Below are 12,907 nucleotides of genomic sequence, written 5' to 3' on the forward strand. Positions count from 1 at the left end.
ATCCCATCTCAGAGAACCCCCACCCCAGCCCCATTCTCCAGGCCTCAGTATTGACACCACCTCCTTGGGAAACCCTCCCAAGCTGCCCTGCCGCCCCCCTTGTGAGGTGGCCTCTCCCTGGCACCCACCCCAGTAGCAGCCCTGTTGCCCCCACCCTAATGGCCCTGAGTGTTGTCACTGTCTGGGTTTGGGCCTCCATCCTGAAGGGTAGGGCTTGGTCTGCAGGCCCCACCCCACAGCACAGGGCCCGACCCAGCCCGCCTATGGGTCAAAGTGGTGCCCTGGGAGCGGCCCAGGGCTCTGCCAGGCTCGGGGTTGATCTCTTATCTCTCAGGGCTGCCTTGAGCCTTATCTGATGGGGCCTGACAGGCAGCAGATGAGACACTGACACAAGCTCAGGGTTATTCAGTAACCCTGACCTCTTTAAAGCCCCACTGTTTCCTGCGACATCCAGACCAGCTGCTCCTCCAACTAGGGCTGAGAGAGAACTGCAGTCATGAACACCTTCCTGCTCTCAGTGCTGTGCCTCCTGGGAGCCTGGGCCACCCTGGCAGGGGCAGTCACCGTGCAGGTAAGCCCCATCCCTACCTGGCCCTTGAGAGAGCGCAGCGGCTTTGGGGGCTGGAGTGGAGGTGTGCATTTGAGGCTTGCACTTCCTTGGGGACCCTCTTCTCCGTCCTGTCAGCCACACACACCTTTTGCTTCAAACCTGGAGCAAAAAGAACCCAGGTAGGAGAGAAAACTGGGAAAGGTGAGTGATGGAATGCCTGCCAGTTACGGTACCTCCCTGAGCTTCTCATTGAGGCCCCAGCACCCTGTGAGGAGGCGGTTTTTAACTCCATTTTACAGGGAAAGGAAGCTGAGCCCCAGAGAGGTTCTGTAAAAGAGATGTCCAGTGGAGAAATGAAAAAGCTGTATTCAAACCCAGGCCTTACTCCTCAGCCCTGTGCTTTGCAATCATCTGGGTCCCAGGAACTGTGAGGACACCCCAGAGGTCCAGATGGTTGGTTGCAGGACAGTGCCAAGCATGCTGGCACCCAGTAGGGGATCCTCACTATGAGAGACTCCTGGAGCCTCTTAAACAAAAACCAGGCTGCAGGCTGGAGATGGGGGCCCAGCAAACAGCTGGCTCTTGGGCAGGGGAATGCAGCCTGTGCATGGCTGTGTGGAACTAGGATACCTGAGACTCTGCTGCACCTCTCCCTAAAAACCAGCTCATGGAGTCCTCATCAGGCACCTACTGTGTCCCTGGCCCTCCACCTCCATTTTCTTCATTATTCATGACAGCTTGCAAAACCTGAGGCCTCCGAGTACCCAGGGTCACAGAGCAAAGCCAGCAGGGCAGGGACTGGCTCTGACCCCCACACCAGCTCACTGGAGCATCTGTTTCCTAGGCACATTGCTCATGTGCCCTAGAGCTGAAACTGCAGGGTTGGGGTCCCACCAGGGAGCTGAAGCCTGCCCTCCTGCCTTGGCTATCTTGCTCAGGATGGAGACTTCTCCTTTTCCCTGGAGTCAGTGAAGAAACTTAAAGACCTCTGGGATCTCCCAGAGCCTAAGATTGGGAACTTCAGGAAGCTTGTGCCCACCCTTGGTAAGCCTGTGGCTCCTGTGATCTGCAGCTATGAAGCGTTTCCAGAAGAAATCAGGCCTGTTTGCAAGGAGCCCAATGCTGAGGAGATCCTGCAGAGGCTGGGTGAGCGACCTCCTCTGGGAAGGCTGGGCTGGGGGATTCTCTGTTGATGGCTCTTGAGGAAGAGATGTTCTATGGTTGGTGGGGCTCTGTTCTAATTGGCGGGTCTGTTGAACTCACGTTATGGTTAGTTCCAAGTTGTAACTGATGAGACTTATGAAGATCCTGGTTCAGACAGATGGGTTGGTAGGTAGTACTGTGCTCCAACATCTGGTGCTAGTGTTATCTCTTCTCTGGGTAGAACCTTCATTCTGATTGGATGGCTTGAGTGTTCCATTTGTCCTTTTTGGGATGGGAAGCCCCTTCATGGGTCAGAGAGGCCAGGCTTGTTGGGCCTCTCCTGGGGATTGGGTGGCTGCTATTCAAGCTCTGGCTGAAGGGAGGCAGGGGCCCATGGGGGAGGGATTGCTGGCTCTCATCAGGCCCCATCTCTCCTGTCCAGAGGCCATCGCTGAAGACCCGAGCACGTGTGAGATCTGTGCCTTTGCTGCCTGTGCTGGATGCTAGGGCGGTGGTGTTCACTGCCCTCTCCCAACTTTGCAGGGAAGCCCTGTCTTCTGCTGGAGGGGCAGCCTGTGATATTCCCACACCCAGCTGCACAACCTGCCCTGCCCCAGAATTGGGGGTGGGGGTTGGGGGTTGGGGGTGAGGAGAGAACAGCCCAGAGAGGGGCAGGGGTACTAGAGATCCAGCCAATGCTCGACTAATAAACCAGATTCCAGAGTCCTTCCAGTGTTGCCTTTGTCTCTTGCTTTGTGGATGCCCGTCCTATCCTGGGAAACTCAGGGTTCAGCATGCCAGAGTGGAAGGATCCCAAGCTCCCTGCTAAGATATCCACCTGCTTGGGGCTGCCACCACACACGGGAATAAAGGGGAACGGAATCTCTAGGCCATCACTTAGGAGGGTGCAACCACTGCTTTTCTTTCACAACTTCTAGGGTCACCAAAATCACAAAACCACATATGACCACAAAGCCTGTCTGAACTAGTTAGGCTGTCCAACACAATGGATTGCTCTACTATGAGATCAGTGTCAAGCTCTTAATATTCAAGGCACCCAGGATCTGGCTTCCTCTGACAAGGCCAGCCTTGCCTCCTACCCTCCCCCATGATCCCATCCCAAGCTGCACACCTATGGCCATTTCCTTTGCTCCCACTCACCTACCTCTGCACTGACCCTCTGCTTGCACCGCTGGCCAGGTAAACGACCCAGGCTCCAAACATCACTCCATGCCGTCTCCTCAAGATGTCTTGTCTGATTCCCCCAAGAAGAGCTGTAGTGCTCCCACTCTGTCCTTGGTGCTTTCTGTGCACGTTGATTACCCACATCCTTGCACAACTCTGTTTACCCTGTTGTGCTGTGTCTGGGGAGCCTCTCTATCCCCAGACAGGGTGACATCTACCCACATATTGGTAGCATGAGGATAGACCAGGGTAGAGGGGAAGCTAAGACAAGGTGGTTTCAGCCTTGGGCTCCAGCCTCAAGCCTTCAACATGCTGTGTGAGACCTAAGAAAAGGAAGTAAGGCCAGTCAGTGAAAGGAGAGGGAACAAGGAAAGAGGAGATCACCAGGGTCCTTCTTGGGGAGTCAGGTGGAGAGGAAGTGCCACAGAGCCATTCAGGGAGGATTCCCATGATCTGTGATATTCAGAGGGTGACATCTCGTCTAGCTGAGGTGAGATACATTTTCATTAGCCCTTGGGGACTTGCATCAGAATGGATGGACTTTAAAACCAATGTAGAAGAGGAAGGAAGAGAAATTTCCAGAAGGTCAGGATGGTGGACACACATACACAAAGAGGGACTGGAATAGTAATAGTTCAGATGGGACAGTGTGGAGCCTGAGAGGCTGTCAGATTGGATTTGGGCCTGAGCATGTCATTTGCAAGGCATGTGCCCCTCCCCAGCCTTGATTTCCTCATCTGGAAATGGGATGAGAACAGATCCTTCCTCCGCAGGTGGCTGGGGGAGTGACGAGATGTGTGGTGGGTAGAATCATTTAATGCTTGAACTCTGGAGTCAGACTCTCTGGCAATTAATTCTGGCTTTGCTTGTTAGAGCTGTGTGACTGGGGGTGGTTTACTCCTCAGTTCCCTTATCTGTAAAAATGGGATGGCAAGAATTCCTATTTTTGTAGAGTTGAGTGAAGATGAGATGAAGTTATACTGGTAAAGTTTTAAGCTCCCTGGGTCTTTGACAACCAACAGGTCAAAGAAGAAATTAAAAGGAAAGTTGAAAGATATTTTCAGACAGGCAAAAATAAAAACACAAAATACCGAAAATTATGGGATGCAGCAAAAAACGGTTCAAAGAGGGAAGCAGTAAATGCCTACACAGAAAAAGATCTCAGTAAGCCATCTAATATTACACCTCAAGGAACCAGGAAAATAGCTACTCATGAAAAAGAACGTCCACTAACTTAGAGCAAAGTTAGCAGAAGGAAGGAAATAATAAAGATCGGAATAGAAATAAATAGAGATTAGAAAAACAATAGAAGAATTAACAAAACTAAGAGTTAGCCTTTTGAAAGATGAAAATTTTAACAAACCTTTAGCTAGACTAAGGGGGGGAGAAGAGAAGAGTCATAAAAAATATCAAAGGTTTTCTTCTAAGATCAGGAATAAAACAAGGATGCCCACTCTTCCTACTTCCGTTCAACATAGTGATGGAAATCCTAGCAATAGAAATTAAATGAGAAAATAAATAAAAGGCATGCAACTCGGAAAGGAAGACGTTGAGTTGTCTCTATTGTAGAACACATGATCTTAGATATAGAAAACCAAAAATACTTCACCAAAAAAAACTTGTTAGAACTCATAAACAAGTTGCAGGATGTTAAATAAACATACAAAAATCAGTAGCATTGCTTGGCGGAGTGGCACACAACTATAATCCCAGTGGCTTGGGAGGCTGAGGCAGGAGGATTTGCAAGTTCAAAGTCAGCCTCATCAACTCAGTGAGGCCCTAATTTACTCGGCGAGACCTTGTCTCTAAATAAGATATGAAAAAAAGGGCTGGGGACATGGCTTAGTGATTAAGTGCCCCTGGGTTCATCAGTAGCATTTCTACATGCTAACAATGAACTATCCAAAACACAAATGAAGGAAATATTATTTACAACAACAAAACAAAGCTTAGGAATAATTTAAGAAAGTAGGCAAAAGAACCATAAACTGAAAAATATAAAATATTAATGAAGGAAATTGAAAACATAAATAAGTGGAAAAATATTCCATGTTCATGGATTGAAAGAATTAATATAATTAAAATGTCCACACTACCAAAAGCAATCTACAGATTCAATGCAATCCTTATCAAAAGTCCAATGATATTTTTTCACAGAAATAGGAAAAAAAATTCTAAACTTCAAATGGATGCATGAAAGACTCAAAATTGTTAAAGCAATCTCAAGCAAAAAGAACAAAGCTGAATGCACCACATGATCTAATCTCAAAATCTACTCCAAGGCTATAGTAATAAAAATAGCATGATACTGATTAACACACACACACACACACACACACACCAAACATACAAATGAATGAAACAGAATAGAGTCCAGAAATAAGTCTACAACTGATCTTTGACAAAAGTGCCAAAATCACATAATAATTGTCCAATAAATTGTTCTAGGAAAACTAGATATCCACATGCAGAAGTATAATTCCATCCCATATAAAAAAAAATCAACTCAAATGAATTAAAAACTAAAGTATAAGTCCTGAATTGTAGAATTACCGGAAAATAGGGAGGGGGGTATTTCTTGGCATTGGTTTTGGATATGAAAAATGGGATGGCATCAAACCCAAAAAGTTCTACAGAGCTAAGAATAAGAGATAACCTATAGAATGGAGAACTGATGAGGGATTAATAGCCAAGATAAATAAGAACACAAGCAACTTATTAGCAAGAAAACAAGTAATCCAAATTTAAAGTGGGCAAAGGACCCGAGAAGATATTTCTCAAAAAAAAGATAAATGAATAGCCATAAGGTATATGAAAAGGTAATCAATATCACCAATCACTAGAGAAGCGTTAGTAAACCATGATGAGATACCACCTCAATCTTTAAAAAAGGGCATATATATTCATTCCAAAAGGTAAAAGGGTGTGTTGGGAAGGATGTAGCAAAAACAGACCCCTGTACCCAGTTGGTAGGAATGTAAATTGGTGCAGTCATTAGCCCTCCAGTGGTATGGAGGTCTTTCCTCTAATTAAAATTAGAACTACCATATGGACCCAGCAATTTCATTTTGGACATACATAAGATAAGAAATCAACATGTCCAAAATGTGTCTTCACTACCACGTTCATTACGGCATCCATCCCAATAGCCAAGGCATGGAATAAAGAAAATACGGGACACATACACAATGGAATGTGATTCAGCCCTGGTGTGGTTTGGATCTAGAAAGTCCCCCAAAGGCTCATGTGTTGATGGCTTTATCCCCAGTGCAGCAATGCTCAGAGGTAGGGCCCTTGGGAAATAATTGAATCATGAGAGTTTTGACCTCATCTATTGATGGATTAACAATTTGATGGCAATAATGGGAGGTGTTGGAAACTGTAGGAGGTGGGGCCTAGGTGGGTCAATGTGGGTGTATCCTGGAAGGGTTTATCTTATCCCTGACCCATTTTCCCCATTCTCCTTTTCATGGCTACTATGAGGTGAGCAGCTTTCCTCTGCCACACCCTTCCGCCATGATGTTTCCATCTCAGAACCAGCCAACCATGGGCTGAAACCTCTGAAACCATGAGCCCAAGTCAACCTTTCCTCCTCAATTGTTTTTCTTGGGTATTTTGTTGACTAACACTTAACATTAAAAAAAGAAAGAAAGAAAAATGGATTGATTCTGTTGTCTGTGAAGAGCATAAATAAACGTGGAGGAAATTGTGCTAAGTGAAATAAGCCAGGCATAGAAAGACAAGGTGTGCATGGCCTCACTTACAGGTGGAATCTAAAAGAAATCTAACGCATCCATGCAGAGAGTAGAAGGGTGGTTACCAGGGACTGGGAGCAGGGGAGAAAATGGGGGCATGGTAAAAAAAAAAAAAGAGGAAGAGGAGGGGGAGAGGAGGGGAAAGGGGAAGGAAATCAAAGCTCTCCTGGGCCACAGAGAGCACTTTGTAGGTGCTGCTGTTCTGCACATGAGAGGTGCTTCACAGTGACTGTTCCCTTCGCTATCTCCACCAGGTGAGCTATAGGGAGCAGTGGCACTTGCATCCAGAGCATGTCTGGGCTCAAGTTAGACGTGAGAAGTGGCACTGGGGAACCACAGCAGTATAAGGAGCATAGGGGGCCTACAGGCTACAAGGCCATGAAGGAAGCTTTGGCCTGGCCTGAGTGATGGTTGAGGATGAGGAGTAGGGGCCTAAATTGCTGCAGCAGGCCTTGCAAAGGGCCCCAGTCAACCTCACCCTGGGGGAGGGAGAGAAAGAGGCTGGAGGCTGGAGGCTGCAGAATTCCTGAGAAGAACTGGGCAGTCAGGTCGGGCAGCTGACTGAGGAGTCACCATGGCCTTGGGGAGCTTCTAGAAGGCACAGGTCCTTTGTATCTGGCTTCCCTCCTCCTTGGTTGCCCAGGATGAAGGACAAGATGGAGTTTGCTGTGGAAAGGCCTCACTACTGGGAATTCCCAGCACAGCTCTTGGATCAACTCTGTTCCCAGGGATTCCTAGCATGTCCCCTGGCTTTAGCCAAGGGCCCCGAAGGCTGTTAGGAGGTGGTGGTGGCTGCACTGGGCCTTGCCTTCAGCAGCAGCTTCAGTAGGCTGGCAACATGGAAAGGCAGGGACGGCATGGTCAGAACACAGACTGTGGTCCAGGCGTCCTGGGAAGAACCTGCTTAGCCACTTCCCAACTCTGTGGACCCAGGCTGAGTATTTCTCTGTGCCTACCCTCCTGACTGGTAAGGGAGATCGGAGTTAACCACAATGTCTACTTCACCTGACTGTTGTGAGTTGCATGTGCCAAATGTTCAGAATGGTGTCCAGGATATAGCAAATGCTCAATTAATGTTGGCTACTATTAGTACTCCTTGGGGCCACTGGGCTAGGGAGGGGAAAGGAAGGTCTTCTAGTTGGAGCTGGCCAGATGGCTCCCAGGAGGCCAAGAGCAGAGTGGGAGCTTAGAGAAGAGAAGATCTTTGTCTTCTGAGAAGGCCACTGGCAAAGCCAGCCCTAGTGTGGGCCTGGGAAGGGCACAGGTGACCTCCCTTCATTGCTCCTCCCATTGTCCTCACCCCTGTCAGGAGTACAGAAGCTGGCTCTGACGTGGGGGTCCTGGAGCTCAGCCTGAGGGTCTTACAAGCCTGGGTTGCTCTGTGAGGTCATGTGACTCTCCACCTGAGCTTTGCTCCCTCATCTATGATATGGGGCTTAATGAATCAGCTCTTTGGGCTTGGGAAGTTCTGCCAGTTATCTTCTGTCCAACCTTGCCCTCAACCCATGCAGCTTCCCAAGATGTTCCAATGGACAAACAGACACTTGGCTCCATGTGAATGGAGAGTTTATTCAGGAGCAGGGAACCCTGGGGGCCAAACGCTTCTCAATCTTGTGTCCCATTGCTTTGCACCTGATTGAGCTGCTCTGGCCTGGGAGGGTGGTGACGACTGTAGTGGCCAGGAGCCTCTGCTTGAGTGTGAGGGGCCAGGCATCCAGGGTGAGCTCAAGGCTCCCAGGGACATCTCAGCAACCGGTGCAGGCGACATTTACACACAGCTCACAGTCATCATTGGCGATGGTCCCTGGGCAGGAAAGAAAGACAGTCAGCTGACCCTAACCCTGGATCTGGAAGGTGGGTGGCCACAGGGGAGCTGCTGGACAGACTGCAGAGAGGGACTGTGTAGGAGGGGACCCGGCACCTTCTTCACAGAATGGGCACAGGGAGCTTTGGAAGTAGTGAGCTGGTCCCCATCCCAGGTGCTCTCCTTCCAAGCAGGGACTGGGCAGGGGACTTTGGTCTGTGCCCTTTTCTTGTCTGCTCCGTGGACAGCTAAACCTTTCAAAGGTACGTAGGAGGGAAGGTGGACAAAGGAGGGACACGGGGACCGGCCCAGAACAGGCTCAGCAAAATGCCTGCCAGTCACTGTGTTCCGCTGCCTGGCTCTGCCTCGTCCCACTGCTGTCAGCTCAGCCACCACCGCCCCTTGGAAGCTTTTTGGACCCTTGTCCCATCAGGTGTGAGGACTGGGCTCTTCTGCTGCTTTCCCATGCACTCACTGTGTGTTCAGGGGGCTATGAAGGCTTTGAGGGACTCCCTGGGACTAAGGGGGGGCTCCTGGCCTGTCTCACTTACTGTGCCCAGACGGGGGCCGTCCTGGGGCGGGGGGGTTGGGTACTTGAACCTCCCTCTCTGTAGCCACAGGAGCTTAACAGAAAGAACCTGTGGAGGAGGAGCTGGGATGGTGGAGGCGGCAGGAGGGGCGGGAGGTGTGCAGGGATGGGGGCACCTACTCAAGGTCTGGAAGATACTGGCAGCTTCCTGGGAGGTGCAGATGGGCCGGAGGTCCTGGGGCAGAGCTGGGTGGTGGCACACAGAGGGCAGGAGGCTCTTGGTTTGCAGGTGAGGGCTGGGTTCCTGCTGCCCCTCCAGGGCGCTCAACTTCTTCACCGACTCCAGCTGGACCTCGAAGCCTTGGTACTGGGGGTGGGTGTCGGGGAGATGGGAGGAGGTCAGGCCTTGGACCAGGGCAGGCACTTGACCCCATAGGTCTTCTGGCCCCTTCCCTGTCTTGATGGAAAGTCCAGAACACACGGGAAAGGGCAACCTGGGTGGAGGAAGCAGCCCTTGGCTCCCCACTATGCTGCTGGCCGTGAGGGCCTGGCGAGGTCTACACAGAGCTTTGGAGCGTGCTAGCTCAAGGCAGGGATGTCAGAGATGAGGGACCCTGGTTCCAATCCCAGCTGTGTTCTGGACTGGCTAACTTTCTCTTCCCACATCTAAGCCTCCGCTCCCTTATCTGACATTCCTTTAGGGATCCTGGTTCTGGGACATAATCACTAACAGGTCACTCTCCTTGAACTCACAGGGCAATAATGCCAACTCCAGGTTAACCAGAGGGACTCACCTTGATGTGGACTGACTGTGTGCTCTGCAGCAGAAGCAGGAGACCCACAGCTGCCCCCAGCAGGTGCCCTAACACAGTCCTGCTGTCCATCTCTGTCCTTTTGTGTTCTCGCTGCTGCTGTCCCTCTGGCTCCCACGGGCTTCCCTGGCTAGCAGCTCTTTATAGGCCAAGCTCTAGAGCCCTGGTCACTCATTAACTGGCCAGCTGGGGTGGGGTTGACAGAAATTTGGCTCTCTGACAAGCCCAGAGCTGATTCCCAGGCAGGGGATTGGGGATGATGACCAGGGGACGCCCAGAGCACACAGGAATATGGTGGGGCTGGGTCAGCTGCCTGCCTGGGCAGGGTTCTCTGTGAAGGTCACAGACCACTGCACTTTCCCCCACTCCTTGGCACCTGCAGTAGTGGAAAGACAGGGGAACCATCTCACAGACAGGGAGAGTAAGGTTCCTGAGATGAAGCAATTTGTCCCAGGTCACAGACCTAACCAATGGCAGAGAGACTACAGCCAGCTCTTTATGGCCCACGTCAGCCACAGTTCTTTCTCTGTGAAAGGTGCACAGGGGCAGAAGTGCCAGGTCAAGGTGGGCAGATACAGCGCTAATGTCAGGGTGCTCCAGCCCTGATGCCCTCAAAACCACCACATCTCCCACTCCTCTCCCCAGTCCTAATGAAGGACCATCCTTCTGTCCAGGTCTTGCCCAGGCCTCTACCTGCTGTCTCCTACCTGTGCCTGGTGCCCTTGGCTTCATGTGACCCATCTGTCCTGTCCGTCCCTTTCAGAACCCAACAGCCTAACCCAGCATGGAAGAAAGAGCGCTTGGCTTGCGGCTCTGTGATCCTGGGAGTCTCATCAAGTCTGACTGAACCTTCATTTCCTCCTCCATCACGTGGACATAAAAAAAAAAACAAACCCACAGCTGAAGGGTGTTATGAGTGCGAGGGGGCTCCAGTCACCTGAGTCACCCTCGTGTCCCGGGTAGCACACCTGTAGCAAGTTCCTCACTCTCACAACTACCTTCTAGGCAATGGGTAACTCACTGCCTCAGTGGCCGAAGGTTGGGTCAGAGAGAAGAGGGCAAAGTCTATAAGGGTGATATTACCATGGCCAGCTCAGGTGGCTGTCAACAGTGGCAGGGCCAGGACTCAGATCTGCCAGGCACCGACTCTGGCATGTGGCAGGCACCCCATGCATGATCTTGGCTCCCAGGGCCCATCTTGGATTCCAAGATCCCACTCCAACTTGGTGGCTAAAACCTGCTCTATCACGCCAGCCCAACTGACGTATGCCTAATACCATGGCACGTTTTCACCATGCAGTCCATCTGCTGGAAATGCCCATCATCTCATTTTTATCTTGGATTGAGATGGAAAACAATCTCAAGTGAACTTTGGAATTTCCTATGTCTTCCTTTGAATGCAAACTTCAGCCTTTATGAATAGACTTGACGTGCTTTCATGTCTGTAAAATTAAAAGGATCATGAGACAACAATAACTTTCATTTCTTGAGGGCTGTGTGCCAGGTGCAATGCTGTAGAACAGCATAATCCCATTTAATCCTAGGGGATGGGTGTAACAATTGTCTCCATTTTATAAACAAGTAGCCTGAGGCCTGTGAGGCACCCCGTTTGTTTCTCTGTGGGAATAGGAGGAGTGAGTAGTTTTTTTTTTCTTTTCTTTTGTTTGGGAACTTGAACCCAGGGGCACTCGACCACTGAGCCACATCCCCAGCCCTATTTTGTATTTTATTTGGAGACAGGGTCTCACTGAGTAGCTGAGCACCTCGATTTTGCTGAGACTGGCTTTGAACTCCCAATCCTCCTCCCTCAGCCTCCCAAGCCACAGGGATTACAGGTGGCACCACAACGCCTGGCTGCAGGTTTTCTATCCAGAGCATTCTTAACCCAGAATCCAGCAGTCATTAGTTATATGACCCTGAACAAGTTGCTTAGCATCGCTGAGCCATTGTTTCTTCAACAGGAAAGTGGAAAACATAATGAACCACTCCACCATGGTTGTTAAAAGGAAAAACTGGGCATTCCCTGTTCCAGGGAGCATGTGACTCTCTCTGTCCCCTGACTGACCATTTTCCCAGGAAGTACCTAGCCCACAGGGAACCTACAGTATAGGGTGGTTTCCCCTGACTGTTCTTCTCCATGGAACCCTCTTAGACAAGATGCAGCTGGAACAGTTCTGATCTCTGGCTTCTGCAAGCTGAACTGGATGCAGTTCTGTCCAGTGCTGAACTTGAGCATGGGACAAACCTCTGTGGTCTCAGTTTCTCATTTAAAAAAAAAAAATGAGCATCAGAAGTTGTCACGAGACCTCTTGGTCATGCTTTTTCTATCAGCATCAAGGGCTCTGCCACCACATCAGGAGCAAGCCTGTGGGTTTGGGAGTCCTGTGGCTGTGGCCTCTTTCCTTTCTTTACCCTCTGGGTCCTCCAGTCAGTGTCCGCTGCATGTCAGTCTTTCCCTGGGAACAAGGTATGACTTCCTCATCTGCCTGATAGGACTCAAATTCATTTTTCAAATCCATCTCCTCCTAATCTCTTCATAAATGACCTACCATTCATCAAAATCAACTTGGCCACAGATGCAAATCCTGGCTGCCCACCACCCCCCCGGCCCCAACCAACCTGCGTCTGCTGACAAGTATTATCAAGGCACTTCCTTCTTTGTGGACGTGGCAATGACGCTCACATCAGCCCACGGAAGCCTCACGTGGATGCTGGTGGGAGAGAGTTTGCCCCATGTGCTTTGGCTGCTTCCCTTCCCACACTGGGCCCCTGCCCAGCATCTACCACCATGGTACTCCAGAGCCCATGACTCTCCCTGCCACTCACTGACCATTCCCCAGTAGCATTTCTCCAGCTTTCTTGGAATAATGATCTTTCTTCATTTGGCTTCTGGGACCCATGCTTTCCAGCACTGTTGCTTATCTCATGGGCTCCATCTTGTTTCTTATGTTGGCATTTCCTTCTCTTCTGGGTTTAGTCCTTGGACCTCTTTCCTCTGTCTGCGGTTACCACCTTGTGATCTTATCTGGTCTCAAGGAGTTCAATACCATCACTGCCTTTTGGCTCACTAGCCTGACCTCTCTCCGTGGCTCAGGCTCATTTGTCTAGCTGCTTCTTTAGCGTCTCCCA

The 12,907-nt window shown here is 50.1% G+C and overlaps 2 protein-coding genes across 2 annotated transcripts; one reads left to right on the top strand and one right to left on the bottom strand.

Annotated features, from left to right (window-relative positions):
- The first annotated feature begins 335 nt into the window (after positions 1-335).
- Guca2a (guanylate cyclase activator 2A) lies at positions 336-2,327 on the top strand. The gene is made up of 3 exons (XM_046468348.2): positions 336-571; positions 1,489-1,696; positions 2,136-2,327. Exons 1-3 carry the CDS (start codon positions 497-499, stop codon positions 2,198-2,200), a joined length of 348 nt encoding a protein of 115 aa, XP_046324304.1. The 5' UTR covers positions 336-496; the 3' UTR covers positions 2,201-2,327.
- A 5,855-nt stretch (positions 2,328-8,182) lies between these two features.
- On the bottom strand, positions 8,183-9,883 carry Guca2b (guanylate cyclase activator 2B). The gene is made up of 3 exons (XM_046469427.2): positions 9,761-9,883; positions 9,147-9,333; positions 8,183-8,437 (listed from the first exon to the last, which is right to left on the bottom strand). Exons 1-3 carry the CDS (start codon positions 9,848-9,850, stop codon positions 8,379-8,381), a joined length of 336 nt encoding a protein of 111 aa, XP_046325383.1. The 5' UTR covers positions 9,851-9,883; the 3' UTR covers positions 8,183-8,378.
- Positions 9,884-12,907: the final 3,024 nt, after the last annotated feature.

The sequence above is a fragment of the Marmota monax genome, unplaced genomic scaffold, assembly GCF_021218885.2.
Source record: "Marmota monax isolate L192 unplaced genomic scaffold, Marmota_monax_Labrador192_F-V1.1 WCK01_AAM20220418_F8-fsc00008, whole genome shotgun sequence".
Classification (NCBI taxonomy): domain Eukaryota; kingdom Metazoa; phylum Chordata; class Mammalia; order Rodentia; family Sciuridae; genus Marmota; species Marmota monax.